Genomic DNA, 25,260 nt, shown 5'->3' with positions numbered 1-25,260 from the left:
CACCTAATTGAAATTAATGCAGTTAATTATTGGGATTCTGTACAAAGCTGTCACACTTTCAATATTGTTGCCAAATTTATGTCCCTTTCATAAAAACCCTCAACACTTCTGCACACAAAAGGGCAGTGGAAATCTGGAGCTCTCTTCCCAAAAAGCTGTTGAGGTTGAAATTTCAGTATTGAGATTGAGATTTTTGTTGATGTCACAGTTCACTCAAGGAGTCAGAGTTGCTGTGGCAACATGCACATTTTACGTGCATGTTGTAGTCTGGAGCTATGAATAGTGATGTTCGAGGCTGTAAGTTCCTTATCATCATACAGCTGACCAGGAATCTCTATCGCTCTTACTGCCATCCGTTGGCATATGTTGGAAGGATTTGTAGATTGATACTTGACCTGTCTGGCCGTATTGTGAATCCAGTTTCCTTGGCCATCAAGTCCTGGGATCGGATTCGAATCCAGAGCTTCTGGCTCAGAAGCAGGGACACCACCCACTGTGCCACAAGATTTGCAGTTCTTTGTTAGACAAGAAGTTAAGGAATCAAGGCGGGCAGAAGTAGTTATGAGATAGATCTTCCGCAACAGGCTGAGGGAACTGAAAGGCTTGCTGCTGCCCTAATAATGAGAAATGCCTCATTTCAACTCAAGTTTTCTCTGCTAGTGACCACTTCTGCATACATAGACCTGCCACAGATTAAGCATTTTTGATCGTTATTTAGCGTAACGTTAATTCTCTACCAGCACTTATGAGTTAAAAAGAAAATTTGACCTCACAGAAACATGTTCCACTCTAACTTGATACCATTGTTATGATGTTGGTTCTGTTGCTAAACCAGCAATGTGCTTGAAGGAGGAACCAAGTCACTGAATTCAAATATAAGCATGCTTTGTCACTTGTTAAGACATGTATCTGATTGACAGCTTTTTGAGTTGACCAAGCATTTAAATTCATAAAGCTGCAGACCAAGCATTTAAATTCATAAAGCTGCAGTGACTTGCGATCAGTCTGCACTTTATAACAACAGCTTGTATTTATATAATGCCTGTAATATAGTAGAACATCACAAGGCGATTTGCAATGAGTTTGATCTTGAACTTCTGATGAAAATAAGCAGAAAATCTCTGTAGTCAGTGAGGAAAGGATTAAAAACGCTGAAGTAATTAGCATAGTTTTAGCCCAAGAATTAGACTTTTCGCTTTTCATTATATAAAGAGCTTGCTACTGCAAACATATATTGTTGTTCCGCAAGCATGACCCAGACCTCCCTGTTGCTTGCCATTTCAACACTCCACCCTGCTCTCATGCCCACATGTCCATCCTTGGCCTGCTGCAATGTTCCAGTGAAGCTCAACGCAAACTGGAGGAACAGCACCTCATCTTCCGACCAGGCACTTTACAGCCTTCCGGACTGAATATTGAGTTCAACAACTTTAGGTCTTGAACTCCCTCCTCCATCCCCACCCCCTTTCCGATTCCCCTTTTTTTCCAATAATTTATATAGATTTTTCTTTTCCCACCTATTTCCATTATTTTAAATGTATTTCCATCCATTGTTTTATCTCTACCTTTTAGCCTATTTCAATCCCTTTCCCCCCACCCCACCCCCACTAGGGCTATCTGTACCTTGCTCGTCCTGCTTTCTACCCTTAATGTCACCTATTAGCACATTTCTTAGCTAATATCACCTCTTTGTCGTTTTGTCTATGACATCTTTTGGTTATCTCCATCTATCAACTAGCCCTCTATCCACCCTCCCCCCTTAAAACAGCTTATATTTCACCTCTCTTCTATTTTTCCTTAGTTCTGTTGAAGAGTCATGCGGACTCAAAACGTTAACTATGTTCCTCTCCGCAGATGCTGTCGGACCTGCTGAATTTTTCCAGGTATTTTTATTTTTGTTTTTGTGTTAGAGAGTACAGTGGGCAATGTTGCCACCTAGTGGCTATAGCTCAATCACCACATGACCAAATATTTATAAGGCACCTTTTAATGTAGAAACATACCAGGGTACTACACAGGGATGTTTTCTAATAAAATTTGATACTATGCTACACAAGATATTCGAAAAGCTTTGTCAGAGTATTAGGCTTTTGGAAGGCGAAAGAGATGGAGAGGCTTTTGAAGGAAATTCCAAGCTTGGGGACTGGACAGCTAGAGGCACAGCCAATATTTTTTTTAAAAGTTCATTTATGGGATGTGGGTGTCACTGGGTAGGTCAGTATTTATTTCCATCCCTAATTGCCCTTGAGAAGGTGTTGGTGAGCTGCCTTCTTGAACCATTGCAGTCCGTATGGTATAGGTACACCCACAGTGCTGTTAGGGCAGGAGTTCAAGCATTTTGACCCAGTGACAGTGAAGGAACGGCAATATATTTCCAAGTCAGGATGGTGAATGGCTTGGAGGGGAACTTCCAGGTGATGGTGTTCTCATCTATCTGCTGCCCTTGTCCTTTTAGATGGTAGTGGTCGTGGGTTTGGAATGTGCGATCGAAGGAGCCTTGGTGAGTTTCTGCAGTGCATATTGTAGATGGTACACACTGCTGCCACTGTGCGTCAGTGGTGGAGGGAGTGAATGTTTGTCGATGGGGTGCCAATCAAGTGGGCTGCTTTGTCCTAGATGATGTCCAGCTTCTTCAGTGTTATTGGAACTGCATTCTCCCAGACCAGTGGGGGGTATTCCATCACACTCCTGAACTTGTGCTTTGTAGATGGTGGACAGGCTTTGGGAGTCAGGAGGTGAGTTACTCGTCGCAAGATTCCTATCCTCTGACCTGCTCTTGTAGTCACAGTATTTATAGGGCTAGTCCAGTTCAGTTTCTGGGCAATGGTAACCCCCAGGATGTTGATATTGGGGGCATTCAGCAATGGTAATGCCATTGAATGTCAAGGGACGATGGTTAGATTCTCCCTTGGTTAAGATGATCAGTGATGAGCCAGGACCTGTTTATAGAGGAAATTCTCATTATAACAGATTACCTAGGCATTTTAATGTTAAATGTTGGTGTAAAAAAAATGTGCCCAAAAGTGTGATAACAGAAAATGAAGCTTGTTGGTGGAGAAAATGGGATTTCTCACTTAATCTAAGACTCTAAAATAATTTTGTTCAGTAGTTATACAAGCTGAGTATAATGAAGATCCCATGGAGGCATAAGGATCATTAGTTGTGGAATCTTTAAAACAAAATGTTTTGCAACTATGTCATTAGCAGAAGGAATGTCGAAGAACAGTTGGGTCATCTAAACTAAAGGATAAATTGTGTAAAACTATTCCGGATGATCAGGATATGGGTGGTTATGATAAATAGATCCTTCACTGCAGCTTTCATGAAGGAGACCGTGGACAAATTATACACAGTTACATGAGTAAGGGACCCATAAGACATTGAAGTCAAAGTAGAAAAATTCAATAGCTGCATAGCTTCTGGGCCAGGTGGGATACAGCCCAGAACCCTCAAGAAATTGAAGGAGAAAGTTAGTGCTACTTTTGGTACATAGTTTTCAGAGCTTCACAAAATACAGGAGATTAACACATGCAGAACCAATATTCAGAAAGAAAGCTACAGCACTGAACATGTTGACTATAGACCAGTTAGACCAACATCCATAATCGAGGGGGTGGGGGGACAGGTGGGAAATCTTGGGGACAGTTTATAGAAGGTTATGCATGAACATATAAAGAACAGAGGTATCATGGGGAACAGTGAGGGAACAGTCAGCATGGTCTTACAAGTTGCAGGTCATGCTTTAGAAATTTACTGAAATACTTTGTGGCAGTAACCAGCCTAATGGATAAGAGCAATTGAATGGCATTAGGCTTGGATTAAGCATCTTTTTAGGATGCCAGGTAGCATCTTTAATGGCCCAAATGCCCCCGGAAGAATCAGAAAGGAATATGCTGGCTTTTGTTCGTGTGTGGAAGATGTAGGGCAGGTTGTGATTTTGTATGAGCTAGCATGTTAACTCCATCCCAAGCCAGTTGGTGATGTATGAAACTAGCCACTGATACTTTTCTTGAATAGTTTTATTTACAGAATGTACCCTTACAAGTCTACTTGCTACCTACTACCCCATGTTCCAACAGTCTCCTTATACTCTTTTGAGTGAAACAAATAGGCAATTTAACAAATTAATTCAAAATGATAGTCCAAAGGGGTCACCGTCTTTATGCTCTTTTGAGCACAACAATCAGCAGATGGGAAAATTAACAAATCAAATTAATAGCCTTTAAAGAGGCACTGCAATAGAAACAAAACTCCAAAGAAAGCTTATCTAACTAAATCAAAAAATGGTTTTGAGGCTGATGAAACGCTTCAGCCCCTGGGGTGCCCACTAGTCGCAGAAGGCCTCAAGCATGCCAGAGAACACCATGATGCTCCCTCTCCAAGGACACCCAGCCACGAACATAGCCGCAGAAGTGTCTCTTTGCACTCTTGAGTACCAGTAGAAACAAAGAAGCTAATAAAGAAAAAGCCAGTCAAACCAAACAATAGTCCTTTAAAAGGCATTGTAACTAAAAGAAAATTTAAAGGAACCTTACATAACGCAGCTGTACATAGTCTGCATCCTGCCCACTTTGTACCCAGTGTCCCAGTGGTCTCTTTTTATACTCTGAGTGAAACGAATTTAACAAATTGAAAAATTAACTAATTGAAAAGAAACCAATTAATTGATAGCCCCCTAAGGGACACTGTAACTAAAGAAAAAATTAAAAGGAACCTTGACGAATTAAATTAAGATGTCATTTTGGGGGCCGAGGAAGCATTCCAGCCCCTGCAGTGCCCACCAGCCGCGAAAGGTCTCAAGTGTGGCAGTGGACACCACCTGCTGCCTCTCTAAAGATGCCCGGTTGCAAACATAACCGCGGAAGAGGGGCAGACATCGGGCTGGACAACCCCCCCCTGCTGTCTGAAGTCTTTCTTAAGTGCTCCAGGCACTTAATTAAACAATGCCCTTCACCTGTGTACTTTAAAGAGAAAACAGGGAAATATAGACCAGTCAGCCTGACGTCAGTAGTGGGGAAAATTCTAGAGTCCCTTATAAAAGATTTAATAGCTGGGCACTTGGAAAACAGTGGCAGAATTAGACAGAGTCAGCATGGATTTATGAAAGGGAAATCATGCTTGACAAATCTACTGGAATTTTTCAAGGATGTAACTAGTAGAGTTGATGAGGGGGAGCCAGTGAATGTGGTTTATTTGGACTTTCAGAATGCTTTTGAAGTAAGAGATTAGCATGTAAAATGAAAGCGCATGGGATTGGGGGTAGTGTACTGAGATGGATAGAAAACTGAGAGATAAAAACAAAAAACTGCGGATGCTGGAAATCCAAAACAAAAACAGAATTACCAGGAAAAACTCAGCAGGTCTGGCAGCATCGGCGGAGAAGAAAAGTGTTGACGTTTCGAGTCCTCATGACCCAGTTCTGCTGAAGGGTCATGAGGACTTGAAACGTCAACTCTTTTCTTCTCCGCCGATGCTGCTAGACCTGCTGAGTTTTTCCAGGTAATTCTGTTTTTGTTTTGGTTAGAAAACTGGTTGGCAGACAGGAAACAAAGAGTAGGAATAAACGGGTCTTTTTCCAAATTGCAGGCAGTGACTAGTCGGGTGCCGCAGGGATCAGTGCTGGGACCCCAGCTATTCACAATATATATTATGATTTAGATGAGGGAACTAAATGTAATATCTCCAAATTTGCAGATGACACAAAGCTGGGGAGGGTGAGCTGTGAGGAGGATACAGAGATGCTTCAGTGTGCTTTGGACAAGCTGAGTGAGTGGGAAAATGCATGGCAGATGCAGTATAGTGTGGATAAATGTGAGGTTATCTCCACTTTGGTAGCAAAAACAGGAAGGCAGATTATTATCTGAATGGTTATAACTTGAGAGAGGGGAATGTGCAGTGAGACCTGGGTGTCCTCGTACACCAGTCGCTGAAGGTAAACATGCAGATGCAGCAGGTGGTAAAGAAGGCAAATGGTATGTTGGCCTTCATAGTGAGAGGATTTGAGTATAGGAGCAGGGATGTCTTGCTGCAATTATACAGGGCCTTGGTGAGACCACACCTGGAATATTGTGTGCAGCTTTGGTCTCCTTACCTGAGGAAGGATGTTCTTGCTAGAGGGAGTGTAGCGAAGGTTTACCAGACTGATTCCTGGGTTGGCGGGTCTGACATATGAGGAAAGATTGATTCGGTTAGGATTATATTCGTTGGAGTTCAGAAGAATGAGGGGATCTCATAGAAACTTATAAAATTCTAACAGGACGAGACTGGGTAGATGCAGGAAGGATGTTCCCGATGGTTGGGAAGACCATAACCAAGGGTCACAGCCTGAGGATACAAGGTAGACCATTTAGGACTGAGATGAGGAGAAATTTCTTTACCCAGAGAGTGGTGAGCCTGTGGAATTTGCTACCATAGAAAGTAGTTGAGGCCAAAACATTGTATGTTTTCAAGAAGGAGATAGATATAGCTCTTGGGGCAAAAGGGATCAGAGGATATGGGGAGAAAAGCTATTGAGTTGGATGATCAGCCATGATCATGATGAATGGCGGAGCAGGCTCAAAGGGCCGAGTAGCCTACTCCTGCTTCTATTTTCTATGTTTCCTATTTTCTATGTAACAGTGCTATCAAGCAGCACTTGCTTAGCAATAACCTGCTCCGTGACGCCCAATTCGGGTTCTGCCAGGGGCTCTCAGCTCCTGACCTCATTACAGCCTTGGTTCAAACATGGACAAAAGAGCTGAGCTCCCGAGGTGAGGTGAGAGTGACGGCTCTTGACATCAAGGCAGCATTTGACTGAGTGTGGTATCAAGGAGCCCCAGCAAAACTGGAGTCAATGGGAATCAGAGGGAAAACTCTCCACTGGTTGGAGTCATATCTAACACAAAGGAAGATGGTTGTGGTTCTTGGAAGTCAGTCATCTCAGCCCCAGGACATCACTGCAGGGAGTCCCTCAGGGTAGTGTCCTAGGCCCAACCATCTTAAGCTGCTTATCAATGACCTTTCTTCCATCATAACATCAGAACTGGGGATGTTCGCTGATGATTGCATGATGTTTTGCACCATTCGTGACTCCTCAGATACTGAAGCAGTCCATGTCCAAATGCAACAAGACCTGGACAATATCCAAGCTTGGGCTGACAAGTGGCAAGTAACATACGCGCTATACAAGTGTCAGGTGATTATCATCTACAACAAAAAAGAATCTAACCATCGCCCCTTGACATTCAATAACATTACCATCACCGAATCCCCCACTATCCTGGGGGTTACCATTGACCAGAAACTGAACTGAACTAGCCATATAAATACTGTGGCTACAAGAGCAGGTCAGAGGCTAGGAATCGTGCAACGAGTAACCTACCTCCCCAAAGCCTGTCCGCCATCTACAAGGCACAAGTCAAGAGTGTGATGGAATACTCGCCACTTGCCTGGATGAGTACAGCTCCAACAACACTCAAGAAGCTTAACACTGTCCAAGACAAAGTAGCCCACTTGATTGGCACCACATCCACAAACATTCACTCCGTTTGCCACCGATGCACAGTGGCAGCAGTGTGTACCATCTACAAGATGCACTGCTGGTATTCACCAAGGCTCCTTAGACAGCACCTTCCAAACCCACAACCACTACCATCTAGAAGGACAAAGGCAGCGGATAGATGGGAACATTACTACCTGAAGTTCCCCTCCAAGTCACTCACCATCCTGACTTGGAAATATATCGCCGTACCTTCACTGTCACTGGGTCAAAATCCTGGACCTCCCTTCCTAACAGCACTGTGGGTGTACCTACACCACATGGACTGCAGCAGTTCAAAAAGTCAGCTCACCACCACCACCTTCTCAAGGACAACTAGAGATGGGCAATAAATGCTGGCCTAGCCAGCGAACCCCACATCCCATGAATGAATAAAAAACAAGCCAGTCCTCTATCCATGCCAATATATCACCCCCAACACCATGAAGTCTTATCTTGTGCGCTAACCTTTTAAGTGCCACTTTATCGGCTGCTTTTTTGGAAATCTAATTACACTACCTTTACTGGTTTCCCTTTATCCACCCTGCTTGTTACATCCTCAAGGAACTCTAATAAGTTTGTCAAGCACAATTTCCTTCACAAAGCCATGTTGACTCTGCCTGATTGCATTATGTTTTTCTAATTGTCCTGCTACTACTCCCTTAATAATGGATGCTAGCACTTTCCCAGTGATAGACGTTAGGCTAACTGGCCTATAGTTTCCTGCTTTCTGTCTTCCTCTGTTTAAAATAGTGATGTAACATTTGCGGTTTTCCAATCCACTTAGACTTTTCCAGAATTTAGAAAGATTACATCCGATGCATCCACTACCTCTGCAGCCACTTCTGTTAAGAGCCTCAGATGTAGGCCACCAGATCCAGGGGACTTGCCAGCCTTTGGTCCTATTAGTTTTCATGGTACTTTTTCTTGTGTGATTGTGATATGTTCCTCCTTTATTCTGCCTGGGTTTCTACAATTCTTTGCATATTTGTTGTGTCTTATACTGTGAAGGTGGGATTAGAAAGGGCACCTGGCTGTCCCCGGACCGGCATGGACAAGAGCCGAATGGCCTCCTTCTGTGCTGTAACTTTTCTTTGGTTTCTAAGCCTTAGTGAATTGCTGCCTTAGTCCATTAAGTTTGCTCATTTTAAGGACCAAGGATTTAATAATTGAGTTAATCCCCTTGGAATATGTCTGCAGGGTTCTTTCACCATCTCTTGTCTCAGACAAAGGTAGCTGAAAGTAGGGAGCCCAGGTTGAACTCTATACTGTGGACAGTCATGCATGGTGCACAGTGTCTTAAGGATTTGCTGCACTTCACCCTTTGTGCGCTGCTGAGCCAGTTGTGAGAGATAACTTGATTTGAAGGATGAGATGAGATGGCTCAGACGAAGTACATAGGAAACAAGGAGGATAGAGAACCAGAGAAGCTTCAGCAGTCTGAAATAAAAACAAATGATGGAACTACTCAGCAGGTCAGGCAGCATTTGTGGAGAGAGAACCAGAGTTAACGTTTCAGTCAAATGACTTTTCATCACAACTTTAGCAGTTTTCAAACAAGCAACAGGAGCAGGGAGGAGAGGGGAAACAAACAAAGGAGCAGATCTGATTGGGTGGAAGGCATGAAAGATTAAATGATAAAAAGATTAATGATAGACAGCAAAAGGGGATATAATGGGACAAGTAAAGACCTGTAATCATGGGTGAATCCGAAACACGAAAGGTGGAATTTCAGTTAGAAACCATGTGGCCTGAAACTGATGTAATTCAGCTGTGCCTTGAAATTCATAACTCTTAGTGACTTACACTCTCAAGTATCTGCCGAAATCTCTCAGAAATGTTTCCACACTGTCTGCCTTCTTGGGCAGCCCATTCCACAAACTCACCACCATCTGCATAAAGCAGCTAAATATAACCTTCCCTCCTTTAGTTCAGGAAGCCCAGTTTTAGAATTGCGACAGTGCCAAGGTATTATAAGGCTTTGATTTATTTGTTTCTCTCAAAGTCTTGGGACAATGGAATAATCTCATTAGTCTTCACTTCTCCAGCATCAACATTTCCAAGTTGCCTAACTTCTCTTCCTCATTCAGTTGCTTTATTTTTCAGCTTGGTTGCCCTTTTCTGCATGGTTCCCAGTGCCTAGATACCTTGTAGCACAGTACACCAGATGTAGACATGTCGGTTATTGTATAAATTCATCACCACTGGGATTTGTGCTATTTTTCTCTGCAGGTAAATCCCTAGATGCTGTCTGGACTACTGCAGTACATTGGGCAGGATTGTTTCAGTGAGCTACAAAGTATTCCCTCTCCTAAGCTATGTCCTGTATCCATACAGCATTTAGTTTCTTTTGTCTTCACATTGTTTCATTTTCCTTCCCGAGTCTCATTTATTTTGCATATTTTAATATCAAGTGTATTTGCCACGCATCAGCCCAGCTTCCCAATCTATCCTGATTCCTTTGGATTGGTTTGCCTGTTCCCATTGTTTGGACACTGCTTCCCCTCCATTTCCCCTCAGCTTGTGTCACCTGCAAATTTAAACAGCTATGTCCAACTCATTTATACACACTGTAAACAGCAATGGGCTCCAGCACTGATCCATATGGTGTCCTCCTGGTGACCCCTTGCCATGTCAATGCAGCTGCGCTCACAACCTCCCATTGCTTTCTCTGGCTTAGCCCATTCTGACTCTGCCTCAGAAGCTTGCCTCCTATCCCATGTCTTCTGATCTTGATGACTAATTGCCCAGGTGGCACTATATCATGACCCTTTCTGAAATCTAAACATGTTGAATGCAATGTCATTTCCTCCAAAATGCCAGGAATTTTGTTAGGCAAGCACTCCTTCTTTAAATGTAGGCTGAAACAATCCCATACCCAAATTGGCTTTCCGTTATCTGTTTCTGAACACTGAACACTGAACAGCCAGGCTCACTGGCTGTTGCTGTTATGTTGGCTGTTTCCCAGTAAACTTCACTCAATTTTCATTTGTTTATCTTTATTTGAGAAAAACAGGGCTTCAGACAAATCAGGGAAAATTTGCATCAAAACAAATTAGACAACTTTTTTAAAGCTACCAGCTTGTAACAACCAAAGTAGGAGAACTTTCTGTTTTACAACAATAACAAGTGAATTAAAAAACTACAGAGCCATATGAGTTATATTAGGTTATATTATATGAGGGCATCCGCCCTCACGCCTTCTCCTCCCTCCCAGAAACATGATAGGGTCCCCCTTGTCCTCACTTATCACCCCACCAGCCTCCGCATTCAAAGGATCATCCTCCGCCATTTCCGCCAACTCCAGCATGATGCCACTACCAAACACATCTTCCCTTCACCCCTACTGTCGGCATTCCGTAGGGATCGTTCCCTCCGGGACACCCTGGTCCACTCCTCCATCACCCCCTACTCCCCAACCCCCACCTATGGCACCACCCCATGCCCACGCAAAAGATGTAACACCTGCCCCTTCACTTCCTCTCTCCTCACCGTCCAAGGGCCCAAACGCTCCTTTCAAGTGAAGCAACATTTCACTTGCATTTCCCCCAACTTAGTCTACTGCATTCGTTGCTCCCAATGCGGTCTCCTCTACATTGGAGAGGCCAAACGTAAACTGGGCGACTGCTTTGCAGAACACCTGCGGTCTGTCCGCAAGAATGACCCAAACCTCCCTTTCGCTTGCCATTTCAACACTCCACCCTGCTCTCTTGCCTACATGTCTGTCCTTGGCTTGCTGCATTGTTCCAGTGAAGCCCAATGCAAACTGGAGGAACAAGACCTCATCTTCCGACCAGGCACTTTACAGCCTTCCGGACTGAATATTGAATTCAACAACTTTAGGTCTTGACCTCCCTCGTCCATCCCCACCCCCCTTCTGTTTCTTCCCCCTTCCTTTTGTTTTTTTCCAATAAATTATATAGATTTTTCTTTTTCCCTCCTATTTCCATTATTTTTAAATATTTTTAAATCTTTTATGCTCCCCCACCCCCACTAGAGCTATACCTTGAGTGCCCTACCATCCATTCTTAATTAGCACATTCGTTTAGATAATATCACCAACTTCGACACCTATGTGTTCTTTTGTTCTGCCGTCTGTGACATCTTTTGACGATCTGCTTCTATCCCTGCTTCTGCCTACAACCACACCACCCCCCTCCACTTCTCTCCCCCCACCCCCACCACTTTAAACCAGCTTATATTTCAACCCTTCCTGGGATTCACCTAGTTCTGTTGAAGGGTTATGAGGACTCGAAACGTCAACTCTTTTCTTCTCCACCGATGCTGCCAGACCTGCTGAGTTTTATATTAGTTCCCTGGGAAAACTGCTCGTGGCATAATGTCTAATCCCCAACCTGGGTCAGTCATCTGTGGCGTCTTGCCAAAATCAATACAAAGTGCTAAGTTGCCTTTTGAACTTCTAATAGCCTTCATTAATACAATATAATTTTTAAAAAAAGACTTAATGATTTACCTTAAAACCACACCAGTCCAGCGACTGATTTTTATTTAACACCCACCTTCATTGAATTGCCCAAAGGATGGGAGGGCTTGTGGGTGGGAGAGAGGGGGGTAAACATTATGTACATTAGTGAATTCCCTGCATCATCACAGAGAAGAGGTACACCAGCCTAAATACTTTTTAATCATGCCATTGCATTGTTGGGAGAAAGGACAATCTATAATTACTACATACAGCTCTCACGTAGCTCGTTATCATCCCAAGACAGTGGTACCTGCACACCTCCATTAGGAGATTGCACAACTGCAAGATTCCGCGCGACTTTAAAGACAGAGCACTTCATCTCCCTCAGAGCAGTGGAAACTGCAAGCAGCCACATTGCAGGTTCCACAATTCACTGACCACACACTTAGAAGAATGATTTAACCAATGGTCTCACATAGTAACTAAACCAACAGTAAGGCTTTTATCTTGAATGTACATTTTCTTTTCGCAGTGTTTTGAAAGGCAAACATTTGCTCTGGCAAACAAGTATATACTAAGCTCAGCCTCAGTAACTGGGCATAGCTGATGTTTACTGACAAATATTTGCACACCTAAGTTTCACCCCAGAACAGAACAGGAACCCAAGCTCTAACACAACCACAGGATAGAAACACAGGGCAGAATTTTATGACAGCGGGATTTTACGTTCTTGCTGAAGTCAATGGGGTTTATAATGGCTCGCTGCATTTTACAGCCAAGTCTCTGACAAAATGGAGCCATAAAATTTTGCCCACAGTAAGAGCGCTTGCATGTCCTACAGTAACACACTAAAGAATCACTCAAACCTCCCACTACAGGGACACACACCTCCCATAGTAACACACTACAGGGATACTCACAGCTCCCCAGTAATACACTATAGGGACACTCACACCTCCCACAGTAACACACTCCAGGGACACTCACACCTTCCACAATGATACATAAGACCATAAGACAGACCATAGGTCATAGGAGCAGAAGTAGTCCATTTGGCTCATCAAGTCTGCTCTGCCATTCAATGAGATCATGGCTGATCTGATAATCCTCAACTTCACTTTCCTGCCTTTTCCCCATAACTCTCACTGATTAAAAATCTATCTCAGCCTTGAATATACTTAATGGCCCAGCCTTTTCAGCCCTCTGCGATAAAGAATTCCACAGATTGACTACTTTCTGAGAGAAGAAATTCCTCCTCATCTCTGTTTTAAATGTGCACCCTCTTACTCTGACATTATGCCCTCTGGTCCTAGACTCTCCCACAAGGGGAAACAACCTTTCAGCACATCTACCCTGTCAAGCCCCCTAAGAATCTTAAATATTTTAATTAGATCACCTCTCATTCTTCTAAATTCCAATGAGTACAGGCCCAACCTATGCGACCTCTCCTCATAAGAAAATCCCTTCATACCCGGGATCAACCTAGTGAACATTCTCTGGACTGCCTCCAATGCCTGTATATCTTTCCTTAGATAAGGGGACCAAATTTGTTCACAGAATTCTAGGTGTGATCTAACTAGTGCCTTGTATAGGTTTAGCAGGACTTCCCTATTTTTATACTTCATTCCCTTTGAAATAAAGGCCAACATTCCATTTGCCTTCCCTATTATCTGTTGAACTTGTAGGTTAGCTTTTTCAGATTCATGAACAAAGACTCCCAAATCCCTCTGTGCTGCAGCCTTCTGCACTCTTTCTCCATTTAAATAATATTCAGTTCCTCTATTCTTCCTGCCAAAGTGCATAACCTCACATTTTCCCACATTTATATTCCACCTGCCAAGTTTTTGCCCACTCGATTAACCTGCCCATATCCCTCTGTAGACTCTTTGTGTCATCTCACCACTTGCCTTCCCACCTATTTTTGTGTCATCTGCAAACTTGGCGATAGTACATTCACTTCCCTCTTCCAAGTCATTAATATATAGTGTAAATAATTGAGGCCCCAGCACTGATCCCTGTGGCACTCCACTAGTTACAGGTTGTCATCCCGAAAATGCCCCCCCTTACCCCAACTCTCTGTCTTTTCTAAGTTAGCCAATCTTCTATCCATGCTAATATACTACCCTCCAACACCACAAACTCTTTTCTTATAAAGTAGCCTTATGTGCGGTACCTTTTCAAAGGCCTTTTGGAAATCCAAATATGTTACTTCTACTGGTTTCCCTTTATCCATCCTGCTTGTTACCTCCTCAGGCTTTATTTCTGTTGCTTCAATCCATTTGCTTTGATTGAGGTGATTAAAATGTTCAAGTGATTCAGCTGGGTCGATGCAGAGAAACTATTTTCTTTGGTTAAGGTTTCTGGTTAAGCGATGCCTTGATTTTAATATTCTCATCCTCGTTTTCAAATCATTGCAAACCCTCCCCCTCCCTATCTCAGTAATTGCCTCCAACCCCACAACTCTCTGAGGTGACCACTCTTCTCTAATTCTGTAATCTTGAGCACCCCTGATTTTAATCGCTCCACCATTGGCAGCAATTCCTTCAGCTGCCAAGTCCCCAAGCTTTAGAATTCCTTCCCTTAGGCTCTCTGCTTCTCTATCTCTTTCCCCCTTTAAGACATGCCTTAAAGCATAGCTCTTTGATGAACCTTTTGGCTATTTGCTTCAATACCTCTTATGTGGCTCGGTGTCAAATTGTGTTTTACAATGCTCCTGTGAAGAACCTTGGGGTGTTTTATTATGTTAAAGGCGCTATATAAATGCAAGTTGTTGGTGGTGGGGAAAGCAAGAACAGGGGACATAATCTTAAAGATAGAGCGAGGCTATTTAAGAGGGAAATCAGGAAGTATTTTTTCATCTGCAGGTTAGCAGAAATCTGGAATTCTCTCCCCCAAAAGACTATGGTTGCTGGGAGGCAATTGGAACTTTAAGAGTGGAATTGCTAGGTTTTTGTTGGGTGAGGATACCAATGGATGTGGAGTAAAGATGGGTAAATCAAGTTAAGGTAAAGTTGAGCCATGATCTAACTGAATTGCAGGTGCTGGTTCGAGGGGCAGCATGGCTTCCTCCTGGTCCTATATTCCCATCCAACTTCCCACCCTTTCATACACACATGTTGTACCCTATCCAACTCCCTACTCTTGTACTCAAGACACACTGCACCTCATTCAACTCTCCACCCTTTCACACACACATTTTCAACCCAATTGTTCACCATGACTTTTAGCCATGTCAATCCTGTTAATCTCACATAGGTTGCAGAGCTCTGTGGTGCAGAGGGATCTTGGTGTCCTAGTGCATGAATCGCAAAAGACTAGTATGCAGGTACAGCAAGTAATTAGGAAAGCTAATAGAACGTTATCGCTTATTATGAGGGAAATTGAATACAAAAGTAGAGAGGTTATGCTTCAGTTATTCAAGGCATTGGTGAAACCACATCTGGAGTACTTTGTACAATATTGGTCTCTTATTTAAGGAAGGATGTAAATGCATTTTCTCGTGGGCTATTAGGGATGGTCAACAAATCCTGACTTTGTCAGCAATACTCAGATCTCAAGAACAAAAAAAAAACAGCAGTTATCCTCCATTTGAGCCCAAGATGTGGACATTTAGTCCACTCCTCCACAAGAATACCGGAGAAGCAGCCTTGATGGGCTAAACAATGTAAACATCACAACTATGTTTCAGCATCCCCAGTTGAGCCACACCAGGGTGAAACAGCTCATCTGTCATCAAAATTTGAATCTGTTTCCTTCAAGGTGCAACACATTTTAAAATCTGTATATGTGTTTCAGTCACTTTTTAAAACTCATTCAGCGGGAGGGAGCTTGGAGCCTTAGCAACTCAATTGGTGAAACTAACTCATTCTTAAAATACTAAAACTGAAAGGTGTTTAGAGGAAAGTTTTTCCCATTGTTGGTCTGAAAGAAAAATATAATCCATTATGTTATGTGGAGAGACTGGAGAAACTGGAATTGATCTCTTTGGAGCAGAGAAAGCTAAAGAGCGATTTAATAGCTGTTTGACAGAATAAATAGTGAGAAACTGTTTCCACTGGCATGAACATCAGTAACCAAAGGACACTTTAAGCTAATTTGTTAAAAAAGGGGACATGAGAACTTTTTTACACAGCAAGTTATTATGGCCTGGAATGCAAGGCCTGAAAAAGTAGTGGAAGCAGATTCAGTGTTAATTTTCAAAAGGGGATATGATATAACTTGAAAAATAAAATTTTCAGAGCTTGGTGAAGAGCTGAGAAAGTGACACTAATTGGATAGCTCTTTCAAAGAGCCACCAGAGGCTCAATGGGCCGAAAGGCCTCCTTTTGTGCTGTAGGGTTCTTTGAAAATAGAACACTGCATTATGCTTTGTGCATAACGTTGGTACAAAAACAGTGGCTAGATCTGTATTTGGTCACTTTCTTATTCCTTTCCACAGTTGAAAATTGCATCACCAAGCAAGGACCTTACTTACGACGGCTTAAAACCTTTGCCTGCCAACAGCAACAACGTGGTGACCTCTTCAAATGGAAGTAATGAGGACCAGGGAAATGGGCTGACTGCAGATGTGAAAGTTGTACCACCTCTTTCCGTTAACCAACTTGTGTACGTTGTTTCAGATCTGGACAAGATCCAGGAGCAGGTTTGAGTTGATTCTTTCTTCTTAAGGCTAGATTAATAGAGGAGCACATGTTTCAATATCGGGTACAAATCTGGAAGCTCTGACCTTTCAGTATTAGAATCAATAGGTATGTCTTTCTTCCTTACAGGCTACTCGTTTCTGCTGAAGGGTTAAAATGCTCCACCTCCATTATTGCCCTCTCATCAAAAGTGGGATGAGTTGGCCTCTGGCTAAACTCAGTTTTCCCAGATCCCTAATTCATTGTGCCGATTCAAAGATACTTTCTGAACTTGGTAAATTCACCATACCGGGGCAGTTAGGTCTGAGCCCTGAACTCCAACCCACTGCCTTCTTTTTGGTATTGTTGGCCCTTGGAGGACTGTGGGAACTGTATCTCATATGTCTTCATACATATCAGTGATGTTCAATTAAAGCTTATGGTTTCACAGGTAAAAGTGCCACTCCTTGTCCCTCGTACCATTGACCAAGGAAGAGGGAAAAATGACCCCTGAGTTCCCATGGCTGAATATGCACTTGCTTGTGATGCCTTTCTCATGGTCAAATGACATTCAAACCTTCACTCTCTGGACCTTTACAAGAGGAGTGGTCATTGGACAGTGTACTTTTGGACCTTGGAAGGCTGTGGGAACTGTATCCTAGTACAAGTCAGTACCCTCGGGGGAAGAAAGAAAGGGGGAGAAAACTGTCACAAAAACAGGTTGTTCCCTTTAATCTTTAAACCTTCTTTGCAGCTTCCAGACCTTTTGGAGATAATTAAACCAAGGCTGGAGAACATTGGGTTTGCAAATTTCTCTCTCATTTCAGGTAAGATGCTGTAAAAGGTTTGAGGTTTTTTTTTTTTTACAAATATATGAATTAGGAGCAGGAGTAGGCCACTCAGCCCCTTGAGCCTGCTCAGCCATTCAATAAGATCATGGCTGATCAGATTTGTTTTCATTCATTTATAGGATGTGGGTATCGCTAGTTAGGCCAGCATTTATTTCCCATCCCTAATTGCCCTTGAGAAGGTGGTGGTAAGCTGCCTTCTTGAACCGCTGCAGTCCCTGTGGTCTAAGCACATCCACAGTGCTGTAGGGAAGGAGTTCGAGGATTTTATCCTAAACCCCACGTTCTTGCCTACCTCCAATAAGCTTTCACCCCTTGCTTATCAAGAATCTATCTACTTTTGTCTTAAAAATGTTCAAAGATTCTGCATCCACTGCCTTTTGAAGAAGAGAGTTTCAAATACTCTCAACCCTCAGAGAAAAAGTTTCTCCTCATCTCTGTCTTAAATGGGTGATGCCTTATTTTTAAACAGTGACCCCGATTTCTAGGTCTCCCGCAAAAGGAAACATCCTTTCTACATTCCCCTGTAAAGTCCCCTCAGGATCTTATATGTTTCAATCAAGTTGCTTCTTACTCTTCTAAACTCCAGCCTGGTCTGTCCAGCCTTTCCTGATAAGACAACCCACCCATTCCAGGTATTAGTCTGGTAAACCTTCTCTGAACTGCTTCCAATGCATTTACATCTTCCTTGAATAAGGGGACCAATACTATACACAATACTCCAAATGTAGTTTCACCAATGCTCTGTACAATTGAAGCATAACCTCCCTACTGTTGCATTCAATTTCCCTCACAATAAACAATAGCATTTTCTAATTACTTGCTGTACTTGCATACTAACCTTTTGCAACTCATACCCTAGGACACCCAGACCCCTCTGCATCTCAGAGCTCTGCAACCTCTCACCATTTAGATAATATGCTTTTTTATTCTTCCTGCCAAAATGGATAATTTCACACTTTCCCACATTATACTCCATTTGCCAGATCTTTGCCCACTCACCTAACCTATCTATACCCTTATGTATCCTCCTTTTGTGAGATATTTTTGTGGTTTGCAGCTGTTCAATATTGTAGTATTTTGGAGATTCTCCAGTAAGAAAAGTTATCTCTTTGGGGATTTCAGGGTCTATTTGGCATTAGGGGTGAGCATTGGGTTTGGGGCCTTTGTGTGTAAGGGTATGCCTTTCCCTCTTGCTGTCTGTTGAGGAATTTGCCTGGCTGGTTAACTAAATAGCAGAAGGAGTGAATGGCGAATAGATGTACAGTTGTATAATAAGATTTCAGATTGCTCTTCAAGCTTAAAGGAAGTTCAACTATGCTTCTAACTATAAAAGAAAGTCAATCTTGCATTTAAATAGCACCTTTCTTGACCTCAAGACATTCGAAAGCCCTTTGCAACCAGTGAAGTGCTTACAGAAGTGTAGACACTGTTGTAGGAAGCCCGGCACCCAATTTGTGCACAGAATTGTCCCACAAACAGCAATATAATAATGATCAGATAATCTGGATATGTTGGTTGAGGAATAATTTTTTAAAAAATTCATTCACAGCATGTGGGCTTCGCTGGCTGGGCCAGCATTTATTACCCATCCCTAATTGCCCTTGAGAAGGTGGTGGTGAGCTGCCTTCTTGAATCCCTGCATTCCATATACAATATTGATCCAGGAGTCTGGGGAGAACTCTCCTGTTGCTCTTCACGATAGTGCCATGGGATCTTTTACATCCACCTGAGATGACAGACGGAGTCTTGGTTTAATGTCACAATGAAAGACACAACCTCCAACAGTCCAGCACTTCTTCAATATTGCAGTGGGTGTATGAGCCCATAGGTCATGTGCTCATGTCCCTGGACTGAGCCTTGAACCTACTACCTACTGAGGCAGGGCTGACCTGGCCATTATCGATGTATCAGTTGGAGGAAATCATAACATTCCATTGTATTAATAAAAGAAAGACTGGGATTAACATAAAGCATCTCATTATGTCTCTCAGAAACATTTCAAAACACTTTAGTGAGGTAAGTTATGTTGGCAAAGTATGGCAATCATTTTGCGCACAGCCAAATTTCTTGGACCGCAATGAGATGAATGAGCAGCACATCAATTTTTTTTAATTGAGGAAAGAATGTTAGCCAGGACAGCGGATGATCTCCCTTCTCCTGTTCAAATAGTGCCATTTAATATTCAGCTACAGCATTGAAGCTGGAAGATGCAACCACGGTTTTGTATCCCATTGTAAAAATGACACCTGCGACAAAGCAGCGTTCCCTCGGTACTGCACTGAAGTCTCAGACAAGATTATGTGCCAATCCTGGGGTCACCTTGAATGGAGGAGGGCAAACCTACTGCTTTTCCATAGCTAACCGCCTCCTTAAACGTTGTCCTCTTCTCTTGCACTCCAGCTCAAAACCCAATATTTGGAAACTCAGTTCCACTAGCTCATGCACAGACTACTGATTCAGCGTATCACATCCATTTTCAATACAGTGTAAAACAACACTATCATCGAGTGGAGGAAAGCGAGGATAAAATTAATTAGTTAAACAATTCCTAGCTAATCATTTATTCCCTGACTGTACACTTAACGTGTAATTTCTAATGACTTTTTCTTTCCCCCAACAGAAGCACTTGCAGACACTCAGACTTCGGTGGTAAGCAGTCTGCCGGCATTAAGTGACAGAATTATCGAAGAACTGAGTGAAGCCTGTTTCAGTTATCTTAAAAATGCTTCAGAAGTGCCCAGGCTTTACCGCAGGACAAACAAGGCGAGTGTAATAATTGTTTCAGCTTGTCCCCCTTGGTGTTTCTTTTACTATATGTAGAAAAATAAACAGCAACAAATGAATTTCATAATGCAAAGAACAATTCCAGCACAGTCACAATGGGCCGAGCAGCCTCTTTCTGTGCTGTATGATTCTGTGATTATTTAGCAGCTAATCATTAACATAAAATGTACCAAAATAATGCCAAGTAATGCAATGCAGCAAAGGAAGCTTCAGGAAATTGCTCCTATGGCGTGGTATTTTTCGAATTCATTGGGATCGTACCTGAGGATTGCAGAAGGGCAAATGTAATGACTAACTTATATAAAAAAAAAAGTGTAGGAAAAGATAATCCTGGGAACAAAAAGCCAGAGAATCTGATTAGTTAGAACATTATAGGGCATCCTGAAAGAAGGGAGGAATATTGTAATGCCTAGAAAAATGTAGACTGTAACAAGGGAGAGACAATACAACATTTATGGAGTTAGATCATTGTGGACACATTATCTTTTGTGTAGACAATGGGCTCTATGTAATTGGTTTTCAGTAGTTTTTGAGACTACGCTTACACAGGAGATTGGGCCGCAAGGCTGGAAATACAGAATAGGAGTGAAATTGAAATTGGTTCAGTCACAGAAAGTGAAGAGTATTGCGACATGGATCTGTATCAGAATGAGTGATGGTGATCAGGGTACTTATAGGTAATGTGTTGGGATTTTATGTTCTACTGTTTAGGTGTCAGCTGTGGCTCAGCAGGTGACGTTTAACACCCGAGTCAGAAGGTTGTGGGTTCATGTTGCAGTCCAGAGACTTGAGCACAAAATCTAGGCTGACAGTGCAGTACCATGTGCTGCGTTGTCACTGGCGCTGTCTTTCGGATGATGCATTAAACCAAGGTCCCATCTGTACTCATGGGTGGATGTAAAAGATTCCAAAAGTACCACCTCAAAGAAGAGTAGGGAAATTTTTCCAGTGTCCTGGTCAACCACATCACTAAGAAACAGATTATCTGGTTATTACCTTGCTGCTTGTGGGAGCTTGCTATGTGTACTTTATCTGAACCTGCCTGGCCTGAACTCACAACTTCTCATATTAACATGGCCGGTGTGGGACAAAATCGTGTCTTATTCAGCATGGTATTCCAGCGTTCGATAGCATCCATTTTAATATGTTTTATTGTACTTTGTTTACATCAGGAGGTCCCTAGCAAGGCTTCTTTGTATGTTGAAAATGCCTTGAAACCCCTGCACCATCTTCAAAGTCAATATAACAATGTTGTGAAAGAAAACAGGATACAGGAATGGTTGTCAGGTGCTCTCAGAATTAGCACCGAGAGGTAAGCATTCCATGATATAAAGCAGTCGCTGAGTAATCTCCTAGGCAGTTTTCATTACAATTATTCTCCCACATAATGTGTTTAATACTGCATTTAACCATTTTGATTCATGGAGGGTGTAGTACTGAGGGAGTCCTGCATTTTTGAAAGTATATTCCTTTGCATCTGATGTTATGTGGTGTTCTTGCTTTGATGATTTAAGTAAATATTGGAAGATCTCAAGGAATTACTTCAGAAAGCGCACTGATTTTCTGGGTGTCACAGCCAAAGATACTTCCTCAAGCAACAGCATCAGCATTGCCTGTTCATTCATTTCATTACTGCTTGTAAACAATGACTGCTAAATTTCCTTTTTCAACAACAGGCTGTGCACTAGAAAGTAATTAATAGCTTATGAAATTGTGTGAAAAATTTCCTGAAAAATGTGATAAGATGCTGTGTAAGAGGAGGGAAGTTCTCCTCAAATCATGGCCAATATTTATCCGTCAGCCAACATCACTAAAACAAATAATCTGGTTGTTATCACATTGTCTGTATCCTTATCCACATCAAGTGCTAGCTGACCTACATTGGCTCCCAGATCAGCAACGCCTCGATTTTCAATTCTAATCATTGTTTTCATAGCCTCACCCTTCCCTACCTCTGTCCAACTGTATAACCCTCTGTGTGCTCCTCCAATGCTTGAATGCCTGATTTTCATCGTTCCACCATACCTTGCTGTGCTTAAACTCTGGAATTCCCCCTCTAATGGTCTCTGGTTCCCAAAATTGGTTGGTCAAAGGCACTCTGCTTCCTCTTTCCAGGTATTATGAAACAGTTTCAGATGTTCTTAGCTCGGTTAAAAAGATGGAGGAGAGTCTCAAGCGACTGAAACAGGCACGGAAATCCGCAGCTGTGAGCAACACGGGAACAAATAGCGGCATCAGTGACGATAACAAAATCAGGCTTCAGCTCGCTTTGGATGTTGAACACCTGTGGGATCAAGTAAGTTGATAGTGGTTTATACAGGTTGAAGTGTTAAGGAAAGGATGTTTGCTGAACATTGGTGTTCATAGGGACCATTGTTCACAATTTACATCTGTGATTTTGACTCGGGGATTTGGAATTTCTAATTTTGCTAACAACACCAAATTGGGGGATGTTACTAACACAGATGAGTACTGTGACAAAATACATTAATAAATCTTTAATCGGTAAATATATTTCAGTATAGATAAATGTGAGATGGTGCATTTTGGCAGGAAGAATAAAGAGGTCACAGACTGTTTGGGTAATAATAGTCTAAAAGGGGTAGAGGAGAAAGGTGATCTGGGTGTACAGATACACAAATCACTAACAATGCAGGTTAATAAAGACATTTAAACAAAACAAATCAAGCATTGGGGTTCATTGCTAGAGGGATGGAATTCAAAAGCAGGGAAATTGTGTTAAAACTTGGTTAGTGTACCGTTCTGATCTCCATATTATAAAAAGGATGTGGAGGAGGTGCAAAAGAAGATTGACAAGGATGATACCAGAACTGAGACTATCAGGAAAGACTGAACAAGCTGGGGCTTTGTTCATTAGAAAAGAGAAGGCTGAGGGGTAATCTGATTGGTGGAAAGAAAGATACAGTGCCTTTCACGATCTCAGGAGGTCCCAAAGCGGTTTACTACCAGTGAAGTACTTTTGAAGCATCTTTTAGATTATGAAAGGGTTTGATAGGGTAGGTGTAAGAAAATGTGGGGGAGACCAAAACTAGATTGTCTAAATATAGGATGGTCACCATGAATTCAGGAACAACTACTTTACCCAAAGAGTGGTGGAACTTGCTACCACAGGGTATAGTTGGGTCAAAAAGAATACATACATTTAAGGGGGAGCGGGACAAGCACTTGAGGGAGAAAGGAGTAGATGGTTATGTTGATGGGATGAGAATTATAGTGTTGGAGGAGGCTCATGTTGAGCATAGACTAGTTGGGCAGAATGGTTTGTTTCTGTGCTGTTAACTTGATATAGGCCAGAAAAGATTGGATTAAAGGATTTGGGAGGAGATAATGGAGACACGAACCATAACTTTAAAAAATCTTTGGAAACAGGAATTTTAGCAATGTATTAGAGAAGGTAATATTGCTTTTAAAAAAAGGTCAATTAGATATTGGGGACATCTGCACCTAGTTATGACCCTCACTCTTTGTCTGATGATGCGCCTTGATAGGCATTTGCTTTATTTACACTTTCAAAAGCCTGAATTATTTTCGAAAATCTCTATATAATTCCCATTAACTTTCTTTGTTCCAGCGGAAATGTCTCAAGTTTTCAAGCTTTCTTCATAACTATAACCAGGTGTTGTTCTAGCAATAATTTAATGTTATCAACTTGCCCTTGTGAATAAATCGAGTATAGAGCTATGTGCCCAATTGTACTTGCGTCAGCGATGTTTGTCTGTCTGTTTCTCAGATCCAGAGACTGGGCCTGCAGATGTCGACCTTCACACAGTTTGCAGCTTTGCTGGAATTAGCTCAAGCAGCAAAAGCTGTAGCAACAGTGGAGCCGGTCTGAGACATCATTGGAATCAGGTATCAATGGGTATCTACAGTCACCTGTATTATACAGCTACCAGCATAATAACACAATTAACAATATTGGGACTGTGCCATGGTTAACAGCATCGGGACCTGTACCACAATCCTGCCCTATCTTCCTCAATTTCTAGTTGTCATAAAACGGCTGTAAAAATGTGGATCACAGCTTGTAGAATTCTGAAGAACATCTGCAGAATATTGTTAGATGATAATGGATCGGTACTTACTGTAGATTTATTTTTGAACGCAGAGCTGGACAACTTATTTGTGGACATTGGATTTCAGTGGCTGCATCGGACAAGTGCAATTTTATTTTCACATTCCATGGAAGAGCTTGGAATTGAAACCTCAGATGGAAGAAAACTGCAGATTTTTTTTTTGAGCTTGTAAAGTAAATTGTTGTTATAATTCCTGCTGTGTCTTTGATTTGCTCCCATATTTAAATAAATCCAGTAAGTAATTCTTCAGCCAGAGAGTGGTGACAATGTGGAACTTGCTTACCATATGGAGCGCTTGAGATGAATAGCATAGATGCATTTAAGGGGAAGCTGGATAATGACATGAGGCTGGATTTTACGTTCCCCACCCCTTCTGCCCCCACATTGGTGGGTAAGCTGTTTTTATGTTCCACTGTTTCCTGTATGAGATTCTCAGGAAATTCTGGCGTCACTGCCAATGAGAGCGTTGATGTAGCTTTCAGGTTATTCTGTACCAGGAAATTTCAGAATAACCTGCCAATGGGTGGATCAGTACAGCTTTCAGGTTTTGCCCTATGAGGAAATTCTGATGTAACTCACCGCTGGGAGGTTTGGTGTAGTTTTCAGGTTACGCTGTGTCAGGAAATTCTGGCTTAACCTGTCAATGAGAGGACCTGTGTAACTTTCTGGTTACACCATTTCAGGAAATTCTGGCCATAACAAAGTAACAGTTTCAGACACGAGGAGATCTTTGGCCCATCTATTCACAATATTCCTTTGGTGCATATATTTGTTGTTAAGAATCTGCTTCTTTCCCTCTTGAAACTCCATAGTGTTCTTGTCTCATCATCCATCTGTTCCACACACTTAAAGCGAATATGTACAACTTTCAGCGAAAGTTCCCCCTGCTTTCCTTTTTCTTCTATTGCCCTTGATTTGGAAGTATGACCACTTATGCATTAATTCTGTACATGATGAAAAATTTTGGATC

At 42.2% G+C, this 25,260-nt stretch overlaps 1 protein-coding gene across 1 annotated transcript in view; it reads left to right on the top strand.

Moving 5' to 3' along the window:
- Positions 1-24,543, top strand: part of cog2 (component of oligomeric golgi complex 2) — a 156,567-nt gene extending 132,024 nt beyond the window's left edge. The window contains exons 13-19 of the mRNA XM_041188372.1: positions 16,381-16,584; positions 17,316-17,388; positions 20,033-20,175; positions 21,369-21,508; positions 22,312-22,492; positions 23,948-24,066; positions 24,323-24,543. Of these exons, the coding sequence (XP_041044306.1) occupies positions 16,381-16,584; positions 17,316-17,388; positions 20,033-20,175; positions 21,369-21,508; positions 22,312-22,492; positions 23,948-24,049 (843 nt within the window). The 3' untranslated portion in view covers positions 24,050-24,066; positions 24,323-24,543. The remainder of the gene's footprint in view (positions 1-16,380; positions 16,585-17,315; positions 17,389-20,032; positions 20,176-21,368; positions 21,509-22,311; positions 22,493-23,947; positions 24,067-24,322) is intronic.
- The last annotated feature ends 717 nt before the right edge of the window (positions 24,544-25,260 follow it).

Source organism: Carcharodon carcharias, chromosome 5 (genome assembly GCF_017639515.1).
Source record: "Carcharodon carcharias isolate sCarCar2 chromosome 5, sCarCar2.pri, whole genome shotgun sequence".
NCBI classification, from domain to species: domain Eukaryota; kingdom Metazoa; phylum Chordata; class Chondrichthyes; order Lamniformes; family Lamnidae; genus Carcharodon; species Carcharodon carcharias.
Note: the sequence above shows the minus strand (reverse complement) of the source record. Positions and strands in the feature narration are given on the sequence as shown.